General features: G+C 41.0%; 1 protein-coding gene across 30 annotated transcripts in view; it reads left to right on the forward strand.

The window, feature by feature from the left end:
- The window catches only part of Slc8a1 (solute carrier family 8 member A1), a 324,207-nt gene that overhangs the window by 75,158 nt on the left and 227,464 nt on the right, over positions 1–21,585 (forward strand). For 2 of the 30 annotated variants that reach the window (XM_063261596.1, XM_063261597.1), the window contains exon 1: positions 4,064–20,606. The exons of 27 other annotated variants lie outside the window; for them this stretch is intronic. Coding sequence is in view for 1 of the 3 variants with exons in the window: in XM_039111889.2 (XP_038967817.1) it covers positions 3,639–3,654 (16 nt within the window). In the remaining 2 variants the exon portion in view is untranslated. Of the gene's footprint in view, positions 1–3,638; positions 20,607–21,585 lie in introns of those variants that run through there. One more of the 30 variants, XM_039111889.2, reaches the window with a different exon arrangement.

Genomic DNA, 21,585 nt, shown 5'->3' on the forward strand with positions numbered 1-21,585 from the left:
TTGAATTAATGAAGGTTACCTTTTAATATGAGATAATCCTCCCACTATTGAGAAGCAGGAGGCTTCTGCCTACTCTCCTCAGAGCACATATGGCACAGTTAAGAGTTTATTTTTACTACATTGGTGTGTTGTCTTGCTCTGTCCTTCAGAGACAATGCCACTGTTGTTCGTCAATAATTACCCATTTGTTTTTGGATGCCAGAGTGCTTTCTATGAATAAATCCTGAACCATTCTGATCTCACACAATAATCATTGTCTTACTGTTGTGAAGCTAATGTTGAGTTTCAGGTTGATGGTATATGAAGCAGGGAAAGACAAAGGAAAGGTCTCCCTCTGGCATACAGAAAAGATTGCATAAGGGACAGACAGTCAGTGACTAGAGTCTCAGAATCAAAACTGTACTGAATTTACTCCTGTAGGGGAAGAACAGTCAGAGACCCAAGGGATCCCTTCATGGCCAACGATGTCTTATGATGTCTTTCTAAATACAGAAAATGGTAGCTAATGGGTAAAGATGATGGTTTGTCTTGCCTGAGGTAAACAGGAGAGCAGAGGATGGGAATTTCAAAGGGAGTCCCTTAGAAAGTTCTCTAGGCTAGTTATACTGTGGATTTAACAAGGGAGCAAGAACATTTTTCTCTTTGGATAATCAAAAGTCTACTTTCTTCTCAATTCTTGGATTTAATGGAAAAATGGTCGCTAAGCAAATGTTTGCTTTTGAATAAAGGGATTTGGCAGGTTGTACTGAATAACGCCAAATTGCTTGATGCTTGAAACTCACATCATGTTTGATGTTTCCTATTCACTAAGGGCCATCATTAAATTCCGATTTAAATCTAAACTTGGGTCCCCGAATGGTTTTATGCGATGTTAGTTTATATGCCCTGTGCATAGAACCTTCGTCTTATACTTGTGAGTGTCATTCATGGGAGACACAAATGCCTAATTAGGGGAAAACTTCATGGCTTTAATTTTGTTAATTTTAGTTCTGGAGCGGAAAGTCACAAATGAAAATCTAATGGCACAATTGTGGTAGCTAATAGGAAAGGCTCTCATGTGAGAGGAAGACAATTTACTAAGTGTAGAGTTCAAGGGTGACTGATGACAGTATAGTCAAGGAGACTGAGCGATGGCTTCAGAACAGCTCTGAAGGCTGTCCCTACCCTTTCCTCCGGGGTGGTACACTGACAATAAGCTCGTTTGTAGGATAAGGTGCAGAGGTTGCTTTGGCACTGAAAGAAAAATGAGAAAACAAACAAACAAACAAACAAACGGAAAAACATCAGCCACAAACTAAAGAAACCATGGCTATTGATCTGGGTTATAACAATCAAAACAACAAAGCAATCAAAGGAATTCCCAGGTTCCTTAGCACCTGTGTATTAACCAATCAGCGTCTAAAGGGGCCCCTTTACAGTTGAAAGCTCAGATATAGGACAATGTGCACGTGTGTTTCTTATTCTCCAGCCACACAGCTTTCTTTAATAAAGTTTGACTTTTGTATTTAAACATGTGACTCATAAACTCAATGAAGATCAGAGCATTAAGCAATTCACTTATATTAATGAGTTAAACAGCCTCACAGTCACTCACTGTGTGTGTGTGTGTGTGCGTGCATGTGTGTGTATTCAGCTAGTATAGAAAAGCAGATCCAGTTATCAATAAATATAGCACATATATATTATATATATACTCATCTCAATCCAATTAGCAAATTTTTACAGCAAAGATAAATAGAATTTGCTTTAGCTTTGAGAAGTAGTTCTTTCATTACAAGAAATATATATATATATGAAGAACTCAAAAAGGTTTTGCTCATTTTTTCACTAGCTCATTCAAAAGTATTCTCCTCTCTTCTGCACAAACAGTTTTAGCCTATCATAAAGTACAAAAAAGGGTGAAATTTAGTTCGGGAGAAGAAATGTATGAACATCATATTACAAAGATTTGTGACCAAAAGTGCCATGGGATAAAAACACAGCACATAGAGATTTAGACCTTGCAAGTCCTGGGTAACATCCCAGTAGTCCAGGCAGGAAAAAATGCTCTGGGCAAAACAAGCAGTCTGAACAAAGCATAGAGACAGGAGGACCTAAAACAGGCATGAGGGATGGCACAAATAGAGCTTCACTTAAGCATTACGGTGAGGAAATACATGGCATTTAGAAAGAGCATTAGAGCCATTAAAGAAGGTTAGCCATCAGATGTATCATTCATTCTGGATGACACTTTCTTGTTCTGGATAATAGTGACAGCCACGCCACTGACATGCTTAGCTCTCAGACCATTGCTGTAATGTGATGGAGTCTGTTTTGTAAACTGGGAAATACTGTGCGAGCACTAGGCCTGGATGTCTGCCTAGTTCAGAAACCACCAGGACAACCTTGCGTGATCAGCTGTGTCCTACAAGCATGGGTTACCCCACTGTGTCGAGTGCTCCCTTCCCATTTCCTGCCTCTCCTTATTACAGAGAGAACTGGCACTCAAGACCTGGCCGCCAATGCCGTTTGGCAGACAAAGTCCTTAGAAGGCAGATGCTCTCTTACTGACATCACCTCCCAGATCTCTCTCTGACAGGAGCCTGCCCCTACCCCCACCTCTCCAGGCTCTCCCTCCCACTGCCTTCCTGATCCTAGGGGGGCAGTTTAGTCACTCCAGCTTGCCAGCAGGGACACCCTCTCACTTCCTCTCTCTCTGCTGGCCTCTCCTCCTCCCTTTTCATTTCCATCTGATCCATGAAAGCTTTACAAATGGCTTCTCCTTGGGCCAAAAGAAAACAAAAGATTGCAAAGAAAGAATCTAGTGGGTGCCCAGCTTTGACTTGAAATGGTTTTTTGCCTTTGTGAAACTCTCAGTCCAGTCTAACATACACATTCCTTTTTATTTCCTGCGTATGCCTCTTTCTCAAATTATCTACCCTCATCTGCTATTTCAAGGATCTTCTCTCAGCTTCTAAGCCTGCTCTTAAAGTTAAGGAAATAATTTGTTAAATGCAACTCAGTGTGATGTCTTATGATCTGGACTATTAACCAGCGGAGGGGTTTTGGGAGGGGTAGAATGGCAGTATCCGTTATGTCAGTTACAATAGCGAAAAACAACTTCCTAATTCTCCATCAGTCTCCCTCTCCCCAAATGTCCCTGTTTTTTTTTAAGGGAGAATATTTACTTAATATTAGTGTTTCCCACAGCATAGCATTTTTGGAAACACAATATAAGATCCCCAGGGAGCATTTAGATGCGTTTTCAGATGGTGAGAGTTAAGAGTAAAAATCCGTAGGGTTTTTTTATTATTATTATTATTTTTATTTTTTTGGATCCAGACTTCTAAAGACTTTGTCATTCTGTATTCTGCATAAAATCCCTTCAGCTGACATCCCCTGAAAGGGCTCTGTAGAAGTCATTCCAAGGTGGCTCTGCCCTGGGCTAAGGTTCTACTGGCCACAACTACTTAGCATATGGTTCTGCTAATTACCCCCCAGCTGTGCTCATCCTAATGTTGGGTCTAAGAGGGAGGGAAAGTAAGGAAAGCATAGGACAGTGTCAGCATTTCCCTAGGGCATCTTTTAAACCATAGCCTCCCTTTCAAGAGTAATGATCTAGGCTGGGTATAAAAGAAAAGCTTTCTTCTTTTCTACAGATGTGGGCTCAACTAAGCAAAGGCAATGAGAAGAACCTCTTCTTCTGCTGCTTTCCCGTGCCGCCATAGAAGGAAATGTGAGCAAATGCATTTAGAGACTTTCAAAATGGCAACTACTCCCAACTGATGAGGCACACGAATGCTCTTTCACTCTGGGCCCTGAGCGATTGGTATCCCTCTGTAGTCACTTCGTTTTTAAAACTTAGTTGTCAAAGCTTTATCCAGATATCTGTGAAAACCTTGTAGTTGTCTTACCCAGTTGTTCGGTTGCTGAAGAGACTCCATGACTACGGCAACTCTTATAAAATGAAACCATTTCGTTGGGGCTGGCCTTTGCTTTCAGAGGTTTAGCCCATTACTGTCATGGCAGGAAGCATGACAGCCCACAGGCAGACAGGATACTGGAGAAGGAGCTGAGACTTCTCTATCTGGATCTGAAAGCAGCAGGAAGAGCAAGCTTGACTTGATTTTGAAATCCTGAAACCTACCCCTATGGCACACCTCCTCCAACAAGCCCACACCTTCTCCAACAAGATCACACCTCCCAATCCTTCTCAAGTAGTGCCACTCCCTGTTAATGGAACATTCAAATATATGAGCCTATGAGGGGTGGAGGGGGACTTCCTATTTAGAACACCACTGTAATGAACAACAGTAGTTCTTGCTTTTGGACCATGCGATCATAGAAGGGATGCATGCTAGTTTGTTTCTTATGAGCCACATCAACAGATTTTTGCAATCTGTTGTTTCTCCCTGGGCCTAGGAAGAATTCATCATTTATTAATCAAGATGGGGAAATGGAAGTTGGGAAACAGTGACAAGGACCGCGCCTGCATAACTTACATAAGCAAGAATACTTAGAATGGCTAAATATTTATGAATGTATAGGTATTTAAAGAGACTACAAGCGAATTCTACCTAGCCATTCAAGATGTTATGAATGGATAATAACCGAATAACAACAAAGATGTTCATGTGTTTTAATGAGAATGGGATATTTTTATAATGTTAGGAATTTTCTGATTGAGTTCTGAAAAAACAGAGAAAGAATGTGCACATAAGGGCAGCATTGTGAAGGGAACTGTGTGAACAGTTGTTAACCTTTGGTGGTATGATAGATGTTATTTTCCTCTCTATGTTCATCTATGTTTTCTATTTTTATGATGAATTTGTGCTGCTTTGTGGTTTTTAAGATGGTTAAGGTTGTGATAGCTTGTAGTGGAAAAACTAACACCCACATAGTAGCCAGGAGCCCTTGGGACGTTGCAGTAGAAATGCATCCAGGTAGGACAAATCTGTTCCTGACACAACTCAAACATTAACAGCACTGCAAATGCCGGGATAACTTTCTGAAAGGCAGCCAAGTGAGAGGCCAGGGCAGCTAGAAGACACGAGTGAGCAGAGGAAGTCTGCTTAGTTCTCAGGAAGTCCATATATCCAGAAATGAGCTCACGCTGGACTGTAGGGAGCTTTCTAGAGTCTGGAGAAAAGCCAGCATCCCTTTGGAACTTGTGAAACTGGCTCCCATCTGCCAAAAGGAGTCATTTCCCTTCCCTCAAGCAGACAGGAGGTATGGCTACTCCTGGTTTCACATCAAAGCTCACACCAGTCTCCAAGCTCCCTCAGTCCCTACTCACATGTATTTCTTATACATTTCAGAGTCCACACTGGCAGCTCTAGGTGTCCTTCCTCCCAGATGCCAATTCGTTCTCTTTATAATGGTAAAGTCCCCCCACCCCTGTCCTGTCTTTGCTGTTGCCCTGCCTCTCACAGAGACCCCTGACCCTGTCCAGTCTGATTCCTTTTGTCTCTTCTCTGGGCTCTCCCAGATACCTGTGGAGTATTTCCTCTCCTTTACCTACAATAAAAACCTTCCACGGTAATAGATTAGTCCTGTCAGCCATTTTTTTTCCGGAGCTGGGGACCAAACCCAGGGCCTTGCGCTTGCTAGGCAAGCGCTCTACCACTGAGCTAAATCCCCAACCCCTGTCAGCCATTTCTTTTTTTTTTTTTTTTTTTTTGGTTCTTTTTTTTTTTTTCGGAGCTGGGGACTGAACCCAGGGCCTTGCGCTTCCTAGGTAAGCGCTCTACCACTGAGCTAAATCCCCAGCCCTAACGTGCATCTGGTGCTAACACCCATGGGGGAAAAAGGGACCAGTTGCCAAGGGGCGGGGCCTCTAACAGAACCAAGTTACGAATTTGACCGTCCTAATGTATGAGTCATTTATTTATGCTGGCTTTTGTCAGGTCAAATTTTAGCATCCTTTTCTTCAGCAGCTGTTTCTCCCCTGCTCTAATCACTCATGTCTCCTCCTCGTCTGTGGTAAGTGTCTCTCTAGCTTCCTAGAGCCTATTATTGCTGCACAAGGTGAGCCAGTAATATCAGGCCTCTTTTCTCCTCCTACTGGGCACCCACCACATGGAAAGGGTGCCTCTCTTCTGTGATTTGGGACATTTTTCTGACTGCCTGGATTGAAATTCTCCTCACAAGGGCCCTTACCTCTCTCTCTCTCTCCTCCCCCATCTTTGATCTCCCTCCTACCTATCCCTCGGCCTGTTTCCGAAGTTTGCTCTGTCTTTCTTGAAGTCTCTCCCTTCTAATCCTTGCTGTGCTCCTGGCCCCCTCCCCACCTGCTTCTCAGCCTGCTCCCCAAGCTTGCTCTGTCTGTTTTGTGTGCCTGCTGAAACCTTTACTCACCTGCCTTCTCTAGTCTCTCTCCTCATCAGACTCATATGTCATTAAAGGCTTTCTGTCTAACTGCAAATGGCCTGGTCTCGGTCCAGCTAGATGATCAGTCTCAATAGGTCAAGATGGGATACATTTTGTTACTAACGCAGCTCAGAAGTCAACAATGCTGATAACGCCGGGAGATTTTTCTAAATGCCAGTCGAGTAAGAAGCCAGATCACCCAGAAGAAGTGAACAAGCAGCTGAAGACCACAGGGCGCTCTGTGCTTCCCCGGAGTCGTGACCCCGGCTTGCACAGGATATGAACCGCAAGACTGGATTGAGCTGCCTTATTTCCTTTCAATACTCGTAGTTTTTAAAAAAGTGTTGATTTGCCAAGCTGGCACCGTTGTCAAATACACAGAGGGTCCCTCCATTCTGTTACTTTCTTGGCAGTTGGAGCATCCACCGGCTCAGCTGCTTAATGTGTAAATGTAGTGTCCCACGGGCCATTCTCCATTAGACAGCATCTACCCAACCATGATGAATCCAGCATCATGTCCGGAACCTGAGCACTCTGTGTCCCACTTTAAGAAAGTGTGTTGAGTCTTTGAGCTACAGAGACTCATGAGTGTTCTGGTGGTTCTCCGAGGGGAATGGGGTAGAGGGTGATTATTTTAACCTCCAGTCTCTGGTGCTACACAGAGCAGTCCTTCTGGTGAGCACATTTTCTATATCTGAACACACTGGGATGCTTTCCTCAGGATGGGGTCCCTTCCTCATCTGCCTTCAATAGCTAGACGTAAATGAATGAAACACACATCGGTGTGAGAAGACTGGTCTGGACAGGCAAGCTCAGCAAATGTACCTGGACATACAATAAAGATGGCAAGACACCTCTTCTCTTCATGCGTGATGTCTGTGCCCATGATTGGTTGGGGATATCTCTTGCATTCATTTTTCCATGAGTGAGGATGAGAAGCTAATTCTCACCCATTATTCTTATTGTAGACTGGAGAAAACTAGTTCATAAATGAACAACAGGATAAGATATAATTTAGTCCTGTTGGAACTGATCCTGAACTTCCTTGTTCCCCATATTTAATTATATTATTATTATATTAATTAGTGTGATAGACTGACCTAAGTACCCTAAAGGTAGACCATGAATGTGTATACTAGTCCACAGCCTGCATATGCCACTAACATTAGGCACTTAAATATAATTCAAACAAAGGCACAGGTAAAAAGTAGAATTAAAAACATTTATGATTTCTCTTATGTGCCAGAAAGTATTTTAAAATGTCTTTATCTGTTACCTTTTAATTTGTAAAATAACAATTTTCTGTTCCTAACTAAGATGTGCTGATCCAGTTCTTACATAGTATATTGGAATATTCTTATCACCATTTATCAAGTTAGAAAAAAGAGACAACATCGGTTTCCTAGGGCTTTAGACTTTCCAGATTTGAGCCCCAATTTTCCTGCCTGGAACTGGCAAAATTTATACAGACTTAGATAGCATGCTTTCCCTAACATGTGATGTAAGTCTCAAAGGACAGTACAGACCACCTTCCACAGTCAAGGTTCCGTTGCTGGAATAGTTGTCATCAACACATCTGTGCACATTGGATTTCCCCCCTGCTTAGAATCTCCTTTCTTCACATGTTTTATTTTCTTGTTAGTTTGTAGATCTTAAAAAGAAACAGCATAACAGAGATGAGGGCTTCCCTATGCCATATTCTGATTTTCTATTTATCAAATTAATCAGGTTCCCTTGCACATTAATTCATTGATGAAGATATTTATCATCATGATATTTTCATTGCACTTTGGTTTTTGTGAGCTCTGTAGAACACTGAAAAGACGTTGCTCCTGTGTGATGCTTTGAAGGGGTCCTGTTTTGTAACCATCTTCTAATAATCTGAAATTTTGAATCGAGATGCTAGACTAGAATAGCATTATTTATTATTATTAACACAATTGAGCCTTGTTATTTAGTTATTTATTTATTATTGACAACAACACTGTATGGGTCTGTAACATAAGTGTTTCGTAGACCATATATAAATTCTTACAGACTTGAGAAATTGGTAATTCAGTATTTGAACACTACAGCTGCTTAATTAACAAATATATTTACGGACTATGGAGACACAGGGGAAGAGTGGCCCTGATTAGTGAACTGAATGCCTCATTTGCTGCCAGATGCATATTTCTCATGCTCCTGTAAAGGCCGATGGTTTTAAAACAGAGATGAAGTCTTTTAAGAGTGTTTTAACAAAAATATCCAAGGATTCAGGAAACATTAGCTTTCCTCCCTTTAATATTTCCTGCCCAATTCCATGAAATTAAGAGGAAATATACAGCCGGGTCTTTGTTCATAGCACAAAATAATAGGAAATACGCTTAATTTATAGAACAATGTTATTGGGCAGGTGCTAAGGTTGTTTACAGTTCATGTGTGTTCATTTTCCATGAGCATTTCTAATAAGAATGAATGGGTCCCTGCTCTCATCCGTTCTTATGTAATGCATGTCATTCTTGTGTCATCCGATAAGGAGTAGCACTAACTATGTATTCCATATATTTCCCTTTCCCAACTTCTAATTTTAAAATTCCATCACTTAATTATTAACTATTTCTAAAAATGTAATCCCAGTATAAATCCCCTAGGCCCACGCTGTCCACTGCCTTCTTCCGTTGTTAGGACAGCAAATATAATGGGAGCTGAAAGTCAAGCTTGTGTGTGTTCTTCCTCTGACTCACATACTCTTATATGACTGTCTGACGGCTTTCTCACTAAGGACTGGATATCACAAGAAGGGAAGACAGTGGATTTGACACTGGAAAGAACCTGACCATTAGAGTTTGGAATGTCAGAAAACCCAATGACACACACAATTATTATAGACGCAGCTGCACACAGTTGTAAATAAGTTGTAAAGTTTTAGGCACCCTTTTGTTTGAAAAGCAAGCTAGGTCCGAATTGTTTTATTTCACCTAATACTAGAAAATTTAACTTGTCAGAGGCCTTAAGCAGGATTTTACTGCTTTGTGAAGAACAGAAACTTGACCTCAGTTTTTTTCAATAAGTTTTGTCTTCTTCCTCGAGGCATCCCACCAAGCTTTTGGAGATTTCCCATTGCTTTGGAGGTAGTTGTGTGTGTTTTCACTGACCCTTAGAAACCAGAACAGTCTTGTGAACTATTGTACTTAAGAACCTTGTGTAGTTGGTGGCTGTTTTCTTTTCATCGGCGATCTTTTAAATCTAGACGCAGCAGAATTGCTTTGTCTAGGAGACATGATCTATGGGGAACTGAGGCAATATGTGCCTCCTCCATTACAGAACGTTGGACATGCTTACTCTCTAAGACTCAAGGAGAATTCTTGGCACCCAGATACGAACAATTGTCTTCCTGGGAGTCTTTGTATAAATGACAATTTCTATGGCCTTCAACTTCCCTCCCCTAGCATAATGAGTAGATTAATATGCTCCTTCTTGGCAGAAATGGGAACTAATTTATTAAAAGGAGAAAGAAAACATGTTGTGCTAAATCAGTTACTAAGGCAACAGGCACTCCATACATGTTCAACAAGGGAGCAAAAAGTGGGTTCACAGCTCTTTAAAGCCGAAGAGAGCAGAAATCTGATCACAAACACCCCCCCCCCAACTCTACCCCTTCCCTTCCCCAGAATCAGGTAAGTATGGAGTAGACACCCAAGATAAGTTTTGTATAATAATCTTATCAAAGAGTCTAGAAGAAACTTGATAATATTAAATGTCATTTTCTCTAGGACAACTAATTCTACCTCAGGAATATCACAAAGTATACAAATAATGGACACATTTTGATTTTATCCATGTGTTTTGTTTGTTTGTTTGTTTTACATTTGGGTTTTCCAAACAGGGTCTTACAATGTAACTCTGGCCTGGAACTGGCTATGTAGACTAGGCCTCAAACTTGGCCTCCAAAATGATGGGATGAAAGACATGCCCCACATTACCTGACACCAAATAAAATAAATTCCACCACCCCTGTGACATGTTGGTACTAGGAAGCAGTCATTAGTACAGCATATGAAGGTGTCATTGTCTCCCCTGCTTTCAAAGTACAGGGCAGATTTCTCAGCTCGTACTGTGGATGCAGGACTTCGTAAGATGTTTATCAGAATCCCTGGACCTCATCCATTAAATGCCAGGAGCATCCTCTAAACCGTAGCAACTCAGATTCCCTTTATCATCACCACATATAATCTAAGAGTCACATGTGCTCTGAGCTTCTGCTGTGGGTCTTTTCAATTGCCCGTCCCCATGCTAAGAGATTGCAGAACATAAAGAGGGCATACACAGGTACAGGAGAGGAACTTCCTGTTGGCTGGGTGGTGCAAATCACGGGGTTTAACCAATTTGCATTCTATTTGTTCTTTTGTGACACCTCCTGTTATGCCAGTTAGGCCTTTCTGTACTGTGATGTACAATTGTGGCTGAGTAGCTCGTCAAGGATCAGAGGGGTAGCATTGCATAATGTCCTCTCTTTCCTTACTTAGTTATGATCCCGATTTTTGTTTTTTTCCAGGAGCATTTTCACATACATTCATATGGGATTTCGGTAAGTTTAGGAGTACACCCAGAATTAAGATTTCACAATGGAAATAAGAGTATACTAATCCCTTACTACAAATGTCTGCACAGATTGCAGCACCGCACTGAAAACACACTGAGCTAAAAGAGGACAGATAAACATTTGGTGCATGGCAATCCCTCTCTTGATCCTGTAAATCATCTTACAAATTTTATTTGTGAGATTTTGCTACACTGCAATGCCATATGCAATAACCACAAGTTATCTAGGCTTCTTAATGTGCATTCCCATGCTAGATCCCCAAGCACAACGGGGCACTAAAATGCTTGTTAATATTTTTACCACACAAGGAGAGAAATCCACCAGGGATAAGGATGAGCAAACCCAGGATAAATTAATGTAATAATGTGATGATATGAGCATTAACGTCCCCAGCCCTGTTATGATCCCCACATCCTAACGTACAGCCTTCCTTGCTTTCTATCCGTTTTACTCCAGTACCGTGCTTGCTACTATTTCATTACCAATGAACAAGTAGCAACATGGAAATCAAAAAGACTACACTTCCCCAAATGTTGGAAAGCTGTGCGGGTTTTAGACATCTTAGCATAAGCCTAAATAAAGGAAATTTGATGGATCCCCAGCCCTTAGCATCTGCCTGTGGCTGTTGATGATAGCCTGCAGTATCCAGCAGCACATGACACCATGTGCTGTCACTTCCTTTGTCCATGCTACTAGCAAATGAGTCTAAGTACTCTTGGGTCCCAAAACTACCAAGGCATCTATACCTTTGGAGGTAGACATAGTTCTTGGCTACTCTGTTCTGTGTTTAGTGATTTGCAGGTCTAACGTATAGATGAAATGTCCTGTTGACTTCTTTTGCCTGAAACGTTGATAAAAGTTCTCATAAAAGATCCTCAGGTACTGGATTTGGTACTCAGACAGTAGTCTTTTGCAGCCTTCAGTGGAAGACTGGATGGAAGGAAGTGAACTTGAACTTGATCACAGAGAACTGAGGTCAGGTCCCTGTGATGACCAATGACAAAAGCATATTGTAACCAGGGTACTACCGATAGCATACGAAGAGTGACATGAGGTGGACTCTTCTTCAGACTGTGGCCTGGATGTTGGTCACGATGTTATCTGACTAAGCCTCTTTCTACCTGAATTCATTTTGCTGTTGACAAGGGAGCACCTCGGTAGCTTTAGTCATCACTGACGTTCCCTCGAGCACTGTACTATGTAGGTCTAGGGATGATAGTTTTAATGAAGAATACTGTTGCTCAGGGCCACTTTGAGTCTCCTAGGACTTTGAAGTAAAGACTTTGAGAAGTAAAGAACACAAGACACAGAGCGCTGTTAAAGTCCGTGGGGATCTACAAAGGATATTTATGGTTTGTGTCAAATTCCTCATGGTTCTACCTATTATGCCCCTTGGAATATGTAGAAAAATTGCCTATGAGGTACTAATTACCAACAGCCAGAACAACCAGGTCCTCTCACAACCACATATTACAGCTCCTAGAAATATATTTCTTATTCCATACCTCACTTTATTCAAAGAACACACATTCCTATTTACTCAAATCCCCTAATGCCTCAGTAGCATCAACTTCTGCTTCTGACTACTAAAAAGGGATTTCTTCAAAGCCATCTTGCTTTCAAGACAGAGTTATGAAAACAAATAAACACAGGGGCCTTAGGATTGGTTCAATGGGTCAGGGTACTTGCTGCTCTCAAGGATAGCATGGATTTGGTTTCCAGCACCCACTTTGGTGGCTTAAACTGCCCGTCACTTCAGTTCCGGCAGATCTGATGCCGTCTCCTGGCTCTGTGGGCACCAGCCATGCACAGCTTTCTTACCTGATCTTATTTTTATTTTAACAAATTTGCCAGCTAATTAAACTTGCAGTGCTAAGGATCAAACCCAGGCCCTTGCACCTACTAGGCTAGTACCTCACCAATTAGATGCACCCTCAGTTCTGATTTTACTCTTACCGGTTGAGACCAGCCGTTCTCAACCATCCTAATTCTGTGACCCTTTAATACAATTCCTGATGTTGTACTGACCCTCAACCATAAAACTATTTCATCGCTACTCCATAACTGCAATTTAGTTACTGTTATGAATTGTAATGTAAATATCTGGGTTTTTTATGATCTTAGATGACCCCCGTGAGAAGGTATTTTGAACCCCCCCCCAAAGGGATAGTGACCCACAGGTTGAGAATGAGTTTTAGATTATATGTCCTTGATCTGAAGGTATGTATTTGAAACACTTCACAATTTTAACTATTTTTTTCTATTTAATATTAAATTCATTTAGTAACAAATGAATGTTTCCCAACATACATTGGTTCTGAAAAGTGGCAATGTACAATGTATTTGAAGGTTTTATCTGCTGTTGTTTTGTTTATTTTTTATTCTTGCATTGTGGTTCAGTACAAAAATGTTGCTCACTTAGTATTAGCATATTATTTGGCTTAAAGTTTTTAACAGATCAAGGAATCCAGAAAAAGGAGAGATCCAATAAAGAGACACCAACTACCTCATCAGCAGATAGGCCTCAAATAGTTAAGTAACTAATAAAAAGACACTCTTCAAGGACCATCATCTAACAAGTACGTGACCAAAAACCACTAAGGAACAATAAATATATTTTGTTTGTCACATTCCTATAATGTCTGAAGTTTTTCTAAAGGTTCAAATATAAGCACTTTATGCACATAAGCACATCTCAAAATGTAACGTGCTGACCAGCAGAGCAGCCCATGGTGACTCCCAAGTGGCTCTGGTCGTTAGTGAGATGTGCATTCATCTGCTTGTCCTAGAGTACACCACTTTCTATAGCAACCCTGTTTGAATTGGGGTCATGTGGCATTCATTCACAGTTCAGACATGTCACTCGGAGATGCTTTTCAGAGTTCTTCATAGAAGGTCTTCTTCCTATAAGGTTGGCCATTAGGCTGGATTGGTTATCTGGTCACCATTACTTCCCTCACGTAGAAGTCCTTCAAACTCAATTGGTTTTTAAGTACCAGAAATTCGTACCCTGCTGGGAATAGTCCTCTTTGGCATAATTCTCATAACTGGATGTATCGTGATAATCTACCCATGGTTCTCCAATGCCCTTTATATGATAAAGAGTAAAATTAGAAACAACTAATATTCAACAATAAACCCCCCTTGGGTAGTGTAGCTGTGAAGTGTGCTAACTGGAATCATTTCACTTTTTTAAAAATGCAGGAAAGTATTCAAACCTTGAACATTTCAGACGCTTTGCAAAAGGTCTGTTTTGTTTATTTGTAGTTTTTTCCTTCTATCCATGAATGAATAGGATATCTCAAGTACACCTCATTTCCTTTGCTGAACTGTGAAGTCACAATACCAATACTAGACCACAGGCATTTGTATGTAGAAAGGCGCACACACACAGAGAACATTCCCCCAATGTGGTAGATCCTATTAGTAAAAGTGCTGTAGTGTCAATAACTCTATTACAATTTACTGAAAGAAATAAACACAGAGGTTTGATTTTGAAGTCCAGTGAAAGAGATGTTTAGTCAGATGACAAGGCTCACAGAGCAACAAAAGAAAACTGGGTGGCTTGCCCGCTACCCTCCAACAGTGGGATAGAACTACACTCATTAAATAGATTAAGGGTCATGCTTTCTTACAATTATTGATGAAAACTTTTGATAAAAATGTAGCTGCTTTCTCTTTCATATTTTCCTGATGTTTCAATGATAGAAAACAACACTAGTAGCAGAACATATTGCTATGGACAAGGGGAAAGGATAGTCTGAGGCCTTGTCTCACTTTTTAAATTTACTTTAAAAGCTAGACCTCTAATTGTAGCACTGGGGAGGTTAAGGATGGACGACAGGAGGTTAAGGATAGCCTGGGCTATGGAGTAAGTTCTAGGCCAGTGGGGATGATAGTGTGAGAGGCCGTCTCTTTAACAAAATTATATGAACACATACTTCATACTGCTCATGCATGAAATGCAGGATTTATGCTGCATGCACTTGTTCTTTGGAACGTTTATATAAGTGAAAATCTTTAGGTTACCTGCATATATATATATATATATATATATATATATATATATATCTTTATTTAAAAAGTGGGAGGGAAGAGGTCTGGATAACATCTATAGTGAATTATAATAATAAACCGTCTCCAAAATAATTTCTCTCCAATTTTAATAGAAGGTAACGGTGCTGATAGTTATTTTGTGAGAGTTCCTAAGCAAATGTAATATAATTTTTGTAAAATTTTAATGATAATGTATATGTGAATTATACTGTGAATACCTACAGTGTTGTTCAATATGGGCATTGGGATTCAGATGCATGGAGACCGGTCTGAAGGGGAAGACACTGTGAAATTTATCCTTTCAGTGTGTCCCAAGAAGTTAGGTGGCTGTTACATTCAGGATAAATACAAAGGGAGTTTTATGAAGAGAAGAAAAAATGAAAAAGTTATTTCAGCCATGGGTAGAGGCAGAGTCAGAGGATGTAGAAGACTGTGGAAGGCTTTCTGGGAAGAGGTAACTCTTGCACAGATCTGTCAGGAAACCTAAGTCCGTGCAGTACCTGGTGGGTGGACATTTTTCTTCAGTCACATTATACTATAGGAAATGAAGAGGTTCGTGGAATGTAATGGACTCCAAGTTTCTTCATTCTGGGAAAAACTTCAAACTCAGATGATGGACAACATGGAAAGTCGGCAAGTTAATGCTGAACCCGGCATGTTACAGGATAAGAGACGTTGTCGCTGCCCTACTTTGGGTCCAGCAAGTGGAGTGATTTATACAAAAGTAGCACATTCCCTCAAGAAGTAGGACACCTGGTAACCCTCATTTTATAATAGCAGAGAGGCCAGACACGGCTAGAGCCAGGTCAGTACTTTCTTGGTTTTTAAGGTTGTACAAAGCCCACATAGAAAGGATGCAGACCCTTGTTAACTCAGGAAATCCTATTAACTAGAATTACTGAACTCATGCGAGAGTAATGATAAAATAATTAAGTCACTCATCACTTGCCATAGGTACTTTATTTTAGAATGATAAAGTGTGCACCAAGTAGGACGGGTACAGCCCTGCTTCTGCTGTATAATTAGTGAGGCTGTAATGATGCCTCCATAACCTGTATCTGTGCCATAACCTCAGATATGTTTTCTTTTTTCTTGTGAAAGTTTCTGGTGAGGATTTCAGAGCCATATGAAAAAAAAATGAAAGGAGCCATTCATGATCACACATGAATGATACATAATGTATGTATGTAAAGATAAATAATGTTTGATACCTGGAACACTTAATAACCATTGCATAGTGGTTCTTAAGACCCAATTTTCCCTATTCAATACTGCTTTGTAAGTGGACTGAGGAGTGTGAGAATCTGGCAACCTTAGGAGAGAGTTGAGTCTAACTCCTGCTGTCTATCATCATAGTCTGGGGCGTGGCCTATGACCTCAGCAAACTTCAAGTTTGAGTGTATGGAAATTGGGTACAAAATACTTGCTTCATGTCTTCTGTTCATTTTTGCTTTGTTTTGCTCTTGAGATAGAACAACAAAGGATGTTTTATAAACCACAAAGCACTAACCAAGTTAAGAATACTAAATGCAACTTCTGCACTGCACTAATTCCAGATCCTATGACTTGAGTTACATAAACCGATTTGAAACACTTTATTAAAAAACTTAAGCTCTTTCCTAAGAACAAATACTAGAGTGAGCTGTTAAGGTTTTTCTATGGATTTGTGTTGCACTTTCAATTTAGCCTGATAACTTTAATAGATTTTAAAATCCCGGAGTTGTCCCTGCTAGCTAAAACTTGTGGCATAACGGGAGCTATCCAGACATGAATCAGTGGTGATCAAATTGATCTAGCAGCACTAGCCACATCTCATGGGAGCTTACAAAGGCTTAAGAAGATGCTTTAAAAATTATTTACTTAAGATATTTCTCTTAAAACTGAAGCATACTATAATGGGATATTTTGCAAGCCCATCTCTTGTAAATTCCCTAGTGGAACTGGAAAGAAAACAAGCCAGTTGGAAGACCAAGGCTTCAATATTTTGAGTCTATTCTAGCTTGAATAAATTCAAGCCAAAGTACTGGCTTCCAAGTGTATACAGTTCTATGGCTCCCTTAGGTTTTCTGGGTTTTGCTGGTTTGCTGTGTCTTAGGGCTCTTAATTAACTGATTGAGCATTCCCTCTGTCTCTAAATTTCTTTACAATATCAAATGGGCCTTGTGACCATCACCAGCTGCAAGCACGGCATCAATTAACTTACCAAAACAGAAGCTTCGGTGATTAATCCGTAATGACAGGGCTGCTCTCCCAACTGATTACATTCATTATCAAGCAGCCAGAGGTAGAGCTCGCTCCTTGGAAGATTTATTGCTGTGAAATGAATTACCTTGCTCTCTTGTCTTTCCGAAAGTAGGCCTGGTATGTAAGAAAGATGAAAATATCAACAAAGAGATAATGATGGTCTTTAAAAAAGGAAGGAAGGAAGAGGAAGGAAGGAAGGAAGGAAGGAAGGAAGGAAGAGGAAGGAAGGAAGGAAGGAAGGAAGAGGAAGGAAGGAAGGAAGGAAGAGGAAGGAAGGAAGGAAGGAAGGAAGGAAGAAGAAGGAAGGAAGGAAGGAAGGAGGAAAGAGGGTTCATTGGTAGGTATTTTCATGGCTTCAGCTTTGAAGCAATACATCCTTGCACAAATGTCCTCTCTGATCCTTTGTAGAGCCACTGAATGATTGTTACCATTGTAGGAATAACAGTTTCTACACATGTGTCAGTCAAGTGCGGAAGTTTATTCTTCTTATTCCTCCTCTCATTTTGGTTGACCAGATCACCAGAGGTAGAGTCTGGGTTCTGAAGTTCTATAAAAGTTTCATTCACTCAGACTTTCTTTCTACAAGCCTAGTCATGGCCAGCTTGATTCTCTTGTGATGTATCTCTGGTACATCCTCTAATGATAAATTTTACTATCTAAACTACACATACACATACACATGCACACACACTCTGTGTGTGTGTGTGTGTGTGTGTGTGTGTGTGTGTGTGTGTGTGTATGAGGTTGTGTGCGTGTATACCCTATATAGCCTTATGCCTTTTTCTATATCCAAATTTTACATATGCATTCTATTCTTTCTTTAAAATGTATATACCTGAGCTATCAGTGACACTCTTCCTGTCTTCTGTCTTCCTGTCTATATGACTCTTATCCATGGTCATTTTCAGTTCCTTAACTTAATGGGTGTTTGTTTGGAATCTCTTGTAAACTAGCAGATGCCCCAAATGCGAAAGATGATCTCATGGTGCTGTGTGCTTCTCACTGGGTGAAACAGCAGCTCTTCCTCTAAACAGATTGATAACTGTCCTCTGGAACTTCTTGGAGCAAGTGCATGAATTAATTTACTCTTCTAAGTTAGCTTCAGTTCACCTGATGGACCTTCATTTGCAAGAATGCTAGCGTGCAAATGTCAGCATCATTCTTAGGTATCAGGAGACAAGCAGTGAAGAGTGGGAGAGTAGAAACGACCGATACATACTGATGGATCTATGTTCTAAAACTATGTTTCTGGGTCTTTCCTCTTAAGGTTTGTTAATAAATTAAGTCCACTTCACCTACAAGAGGACAGGAGAATCCTAGGTTCTAGACCTTCTTGGGTATTTACGATTAAATCATTCTGGCTTTTTAAGCTTTCTTTTTTTCTTCTCTGTAAACATGACAAATTAACACATTTCCCTCGGACTGTTGGGCAATGGAGGTGGTATCAACCAAACAACTTACAATTTCATTTAGCTTAAAATGAACATGGCTAGGAGATCCGGATCCCCTTGCCTAAATGCAAGTTTGTCTTGAGGTCACTTTAGGAGAGGAAAAAGCAGAGTGACCATGATTTATTGTTAGTTATTTATGACATTGTTCCTATTGACATTGAGTTATAGGCTGTGGCTTTTGAACATGAGAGACTTATACGCAACTGGTGGCCCGTTTCGGTTGGGCCTTGTGTTTGCAAGATTGACCCATGCAGAGGTGCTCTTACCTTCAAATCATCCATAGTAACTCCTCCGTGAGTAAAAGGCCAGTATTGTGTCTGCCGAGACGGATTCATGTCACATTTAATAAGCTTGCTGTTAATATAATAATAACAGAACAAAAATATAACAATAACATTTTAAACTGAGACCTTTCAAGGCAAAATTTATTAGTGTCGACGCTAACAAATAGTTTGGCACTTCGGGATTGCCATGTTCAATTTATAGGTGGCAACGCTGTTTAACTTTTGACCCCTGAGTCGGCCAGATAACCATGCCCTGTGAGGCTGCTATAGGTATTTTGTAAGAATTTTTTCTTTCCCCTTTTGCATTCCCTGGGCATCTCTCTCCACAAACCTCCAGGGGTTTTCCTTCCGTTCACCATTAGCTGAGGCAATTTGCTCTCCCTTCCTATGTTAAGATCAAAACCAGAGATAATGACTTTCCATTGTCACGCTGGGGAAATGAACCAAGGGAGACAATCTCAGCCTATAAACAATAAAGTATTAACTGCAGGGAGGAAGTCTCTACAGCAAGAGTCCTGGATCCCAGACTCACTGTGGGTGAAAACGGGCGGCTCGACAGAGCAAGAACTCTTAAACATGCTTCAGCACTTTCCAGAAACAGCCTGTCTAGCCTGAAGGCCAAAAGAGGTAGAAAGTGGAGGGAAGGGGGCAAGAGGCGAAGTGAGTCACAAGTGAAACGGAGAGCTCCTGCCCTCTGGGGCAGTGAAGCCCACAGAATATAGAATCCAGCTGTCTTTGATGTTTGGCTAGCAGGGCCGGCTTTCTGCAGAGAAAAATCTTCAGCATGACAGACAGAGAAGTTTCCCAAAGGGAGAGGCATTTGGGGCTCCTAGCAGTGGAAAGTGTTACAAGCACTACAGTAAAGCTGATTAATGGTTCCTCCTTGTAAACTTTGCCAAGATCCCCACAGTAGAACATACATACAAATTAGGAGACATATCATCTGGGTTTTCTTCTCTCCCTTCCTTTTTCTTTCCCCTTGGGTCTTCTGTGACCATATATAGCTACGGCATCAGCCTGCAATCTGTACGTAGGGTTATGCCTTTCTGTTTATATTTGCCGATGGAAGTCTGGAGTTGAATGTAATTACGGTAAACATTTCTTATTGTCAGTGTCTAGTAGCGAGCTGTTGAATCTTCCCTTGATCATAGTTTTCCCAGTTTTGTAAATAATTAACCTTTAAAGCCAGGCCTCAGAAAAGCATTTCATCTGTTCTCATGGGAATAAGATCTCGATTAAGAAATGCGTAAGACATATCCTCACAGTCTCATGGGTAAAAGTAGCCCTAACTGTGGTTCTAAATTCCTGGCCCCAGAGATAGAGTTGGGATCTGGTTTAATTGTGATACAGTGTAGTCTGTAGCAACGGCCCCTGCTAAAGCAATGGGGGAGATAGTGATGTCACAGGCTCAGAATCTGCCTATCAGAGAAACTTCTTTTGGCACTAGACAACCCAGCCACTGGGGACGGTGAACTCTTTTTTTCTCCTTCATTCCATTTGCCTGTGTTCTGTTTTCTGAGCAAGTAAAATCTCAGAACAGCAGCAAGAGGCAGTACATACTGAGCATCAACGAGGCATAAATGACCGCCATGTGCCTTCCCTGCATCAGCTCATCAGTTCTTGTGACCGTCTTGCAAGGTAAACGCTGTGGTTGGGTTTCACCATTAGAGGAAGGAAGAAACCGAGGCTTAGAGCAATTGCCCTGTAAGACCACCAAACCCGTGGCCACCACAGTCTGACATGCTCACAGTTTGAGTCATGGCTATCTGGAGGACTTCCCTGATCCATGCTTCCTACTGTGCTTGGCTCTCCATCTGCCTACTTTTTCCTCTACGCAAATCCCACTCTGTTGCTCACTTTTAATATTGAAGGCAAAACACCAAGGCTATAATTTATCTTTCTTGTATCAAAAGCTGACCCCTAGATCGTAAGTTAAATGTAATCCTGAACCATGACAAGCCTCTGGTTCTTATTCTGCAATCTAGAGGCTGAGGCAGGGGGATCAAAAGTTCAAGCTTAGCAGTCTTTATCTCATAAGAAAAAGGCCCTGGGCTGGGGCTATAGCCTAGTGGTGCAGCCTACTTGCCAAGCACACATGGGACTCTAGGGTCAGTTCTGATTTTGCCTAGGTCTAAGAGTGATCTTGTTGGAGTCCAGGCTTCTATGCGAAGACCTGAAATGAATGTGAGCAAGCATTGCTTCAGGAGCTGGGCAGGAGATCACCAGACTCATATTTGGAAATCCTTGAGCCACGATTATGACATTGCAGGAAGGAGATACTTGTATGCTATTGCTCCTATCAGGAAAATCTTCCTGAAGGTAAAAAGGGGAAACCTCTTCAATCAGAAAATGAAATGTATAGTTAGGAGGTCCTCAGAACTACAGGCATTAAGGTGAGCTTGAAATAGTGGCTAAAGCCTCGTATCTAATAAAGAACATTGACCTCTAGGGCTTATTCCCTCAGTGCCCACTCAGCCTCACTGACCCGGTTTTTGGGTTTTCTGTTTAGTTTTGTATAAAATACAAATGGTAATAGAAATGCAATGCTCTCTACACTGCTGTCATAACTAAAAAGAAACGGCACTGTGAAAATGATTTGTAATGTGTAAAGGCTTGA

This window comes from Rattus norvegicus, chromosome 6, assembly GCF_036323735.1.
Source record: "Rattus norvegicus strain BN/NHsdMcwi chromosome 6, GRCr8, whole genome shotgun sequence".
NCBI classification, from domain to species: Eukaryota; Metazoa; Chordata; class Mammalia; order Rodentia; family Muridae; genus Rattus; species Rattus norvegicus.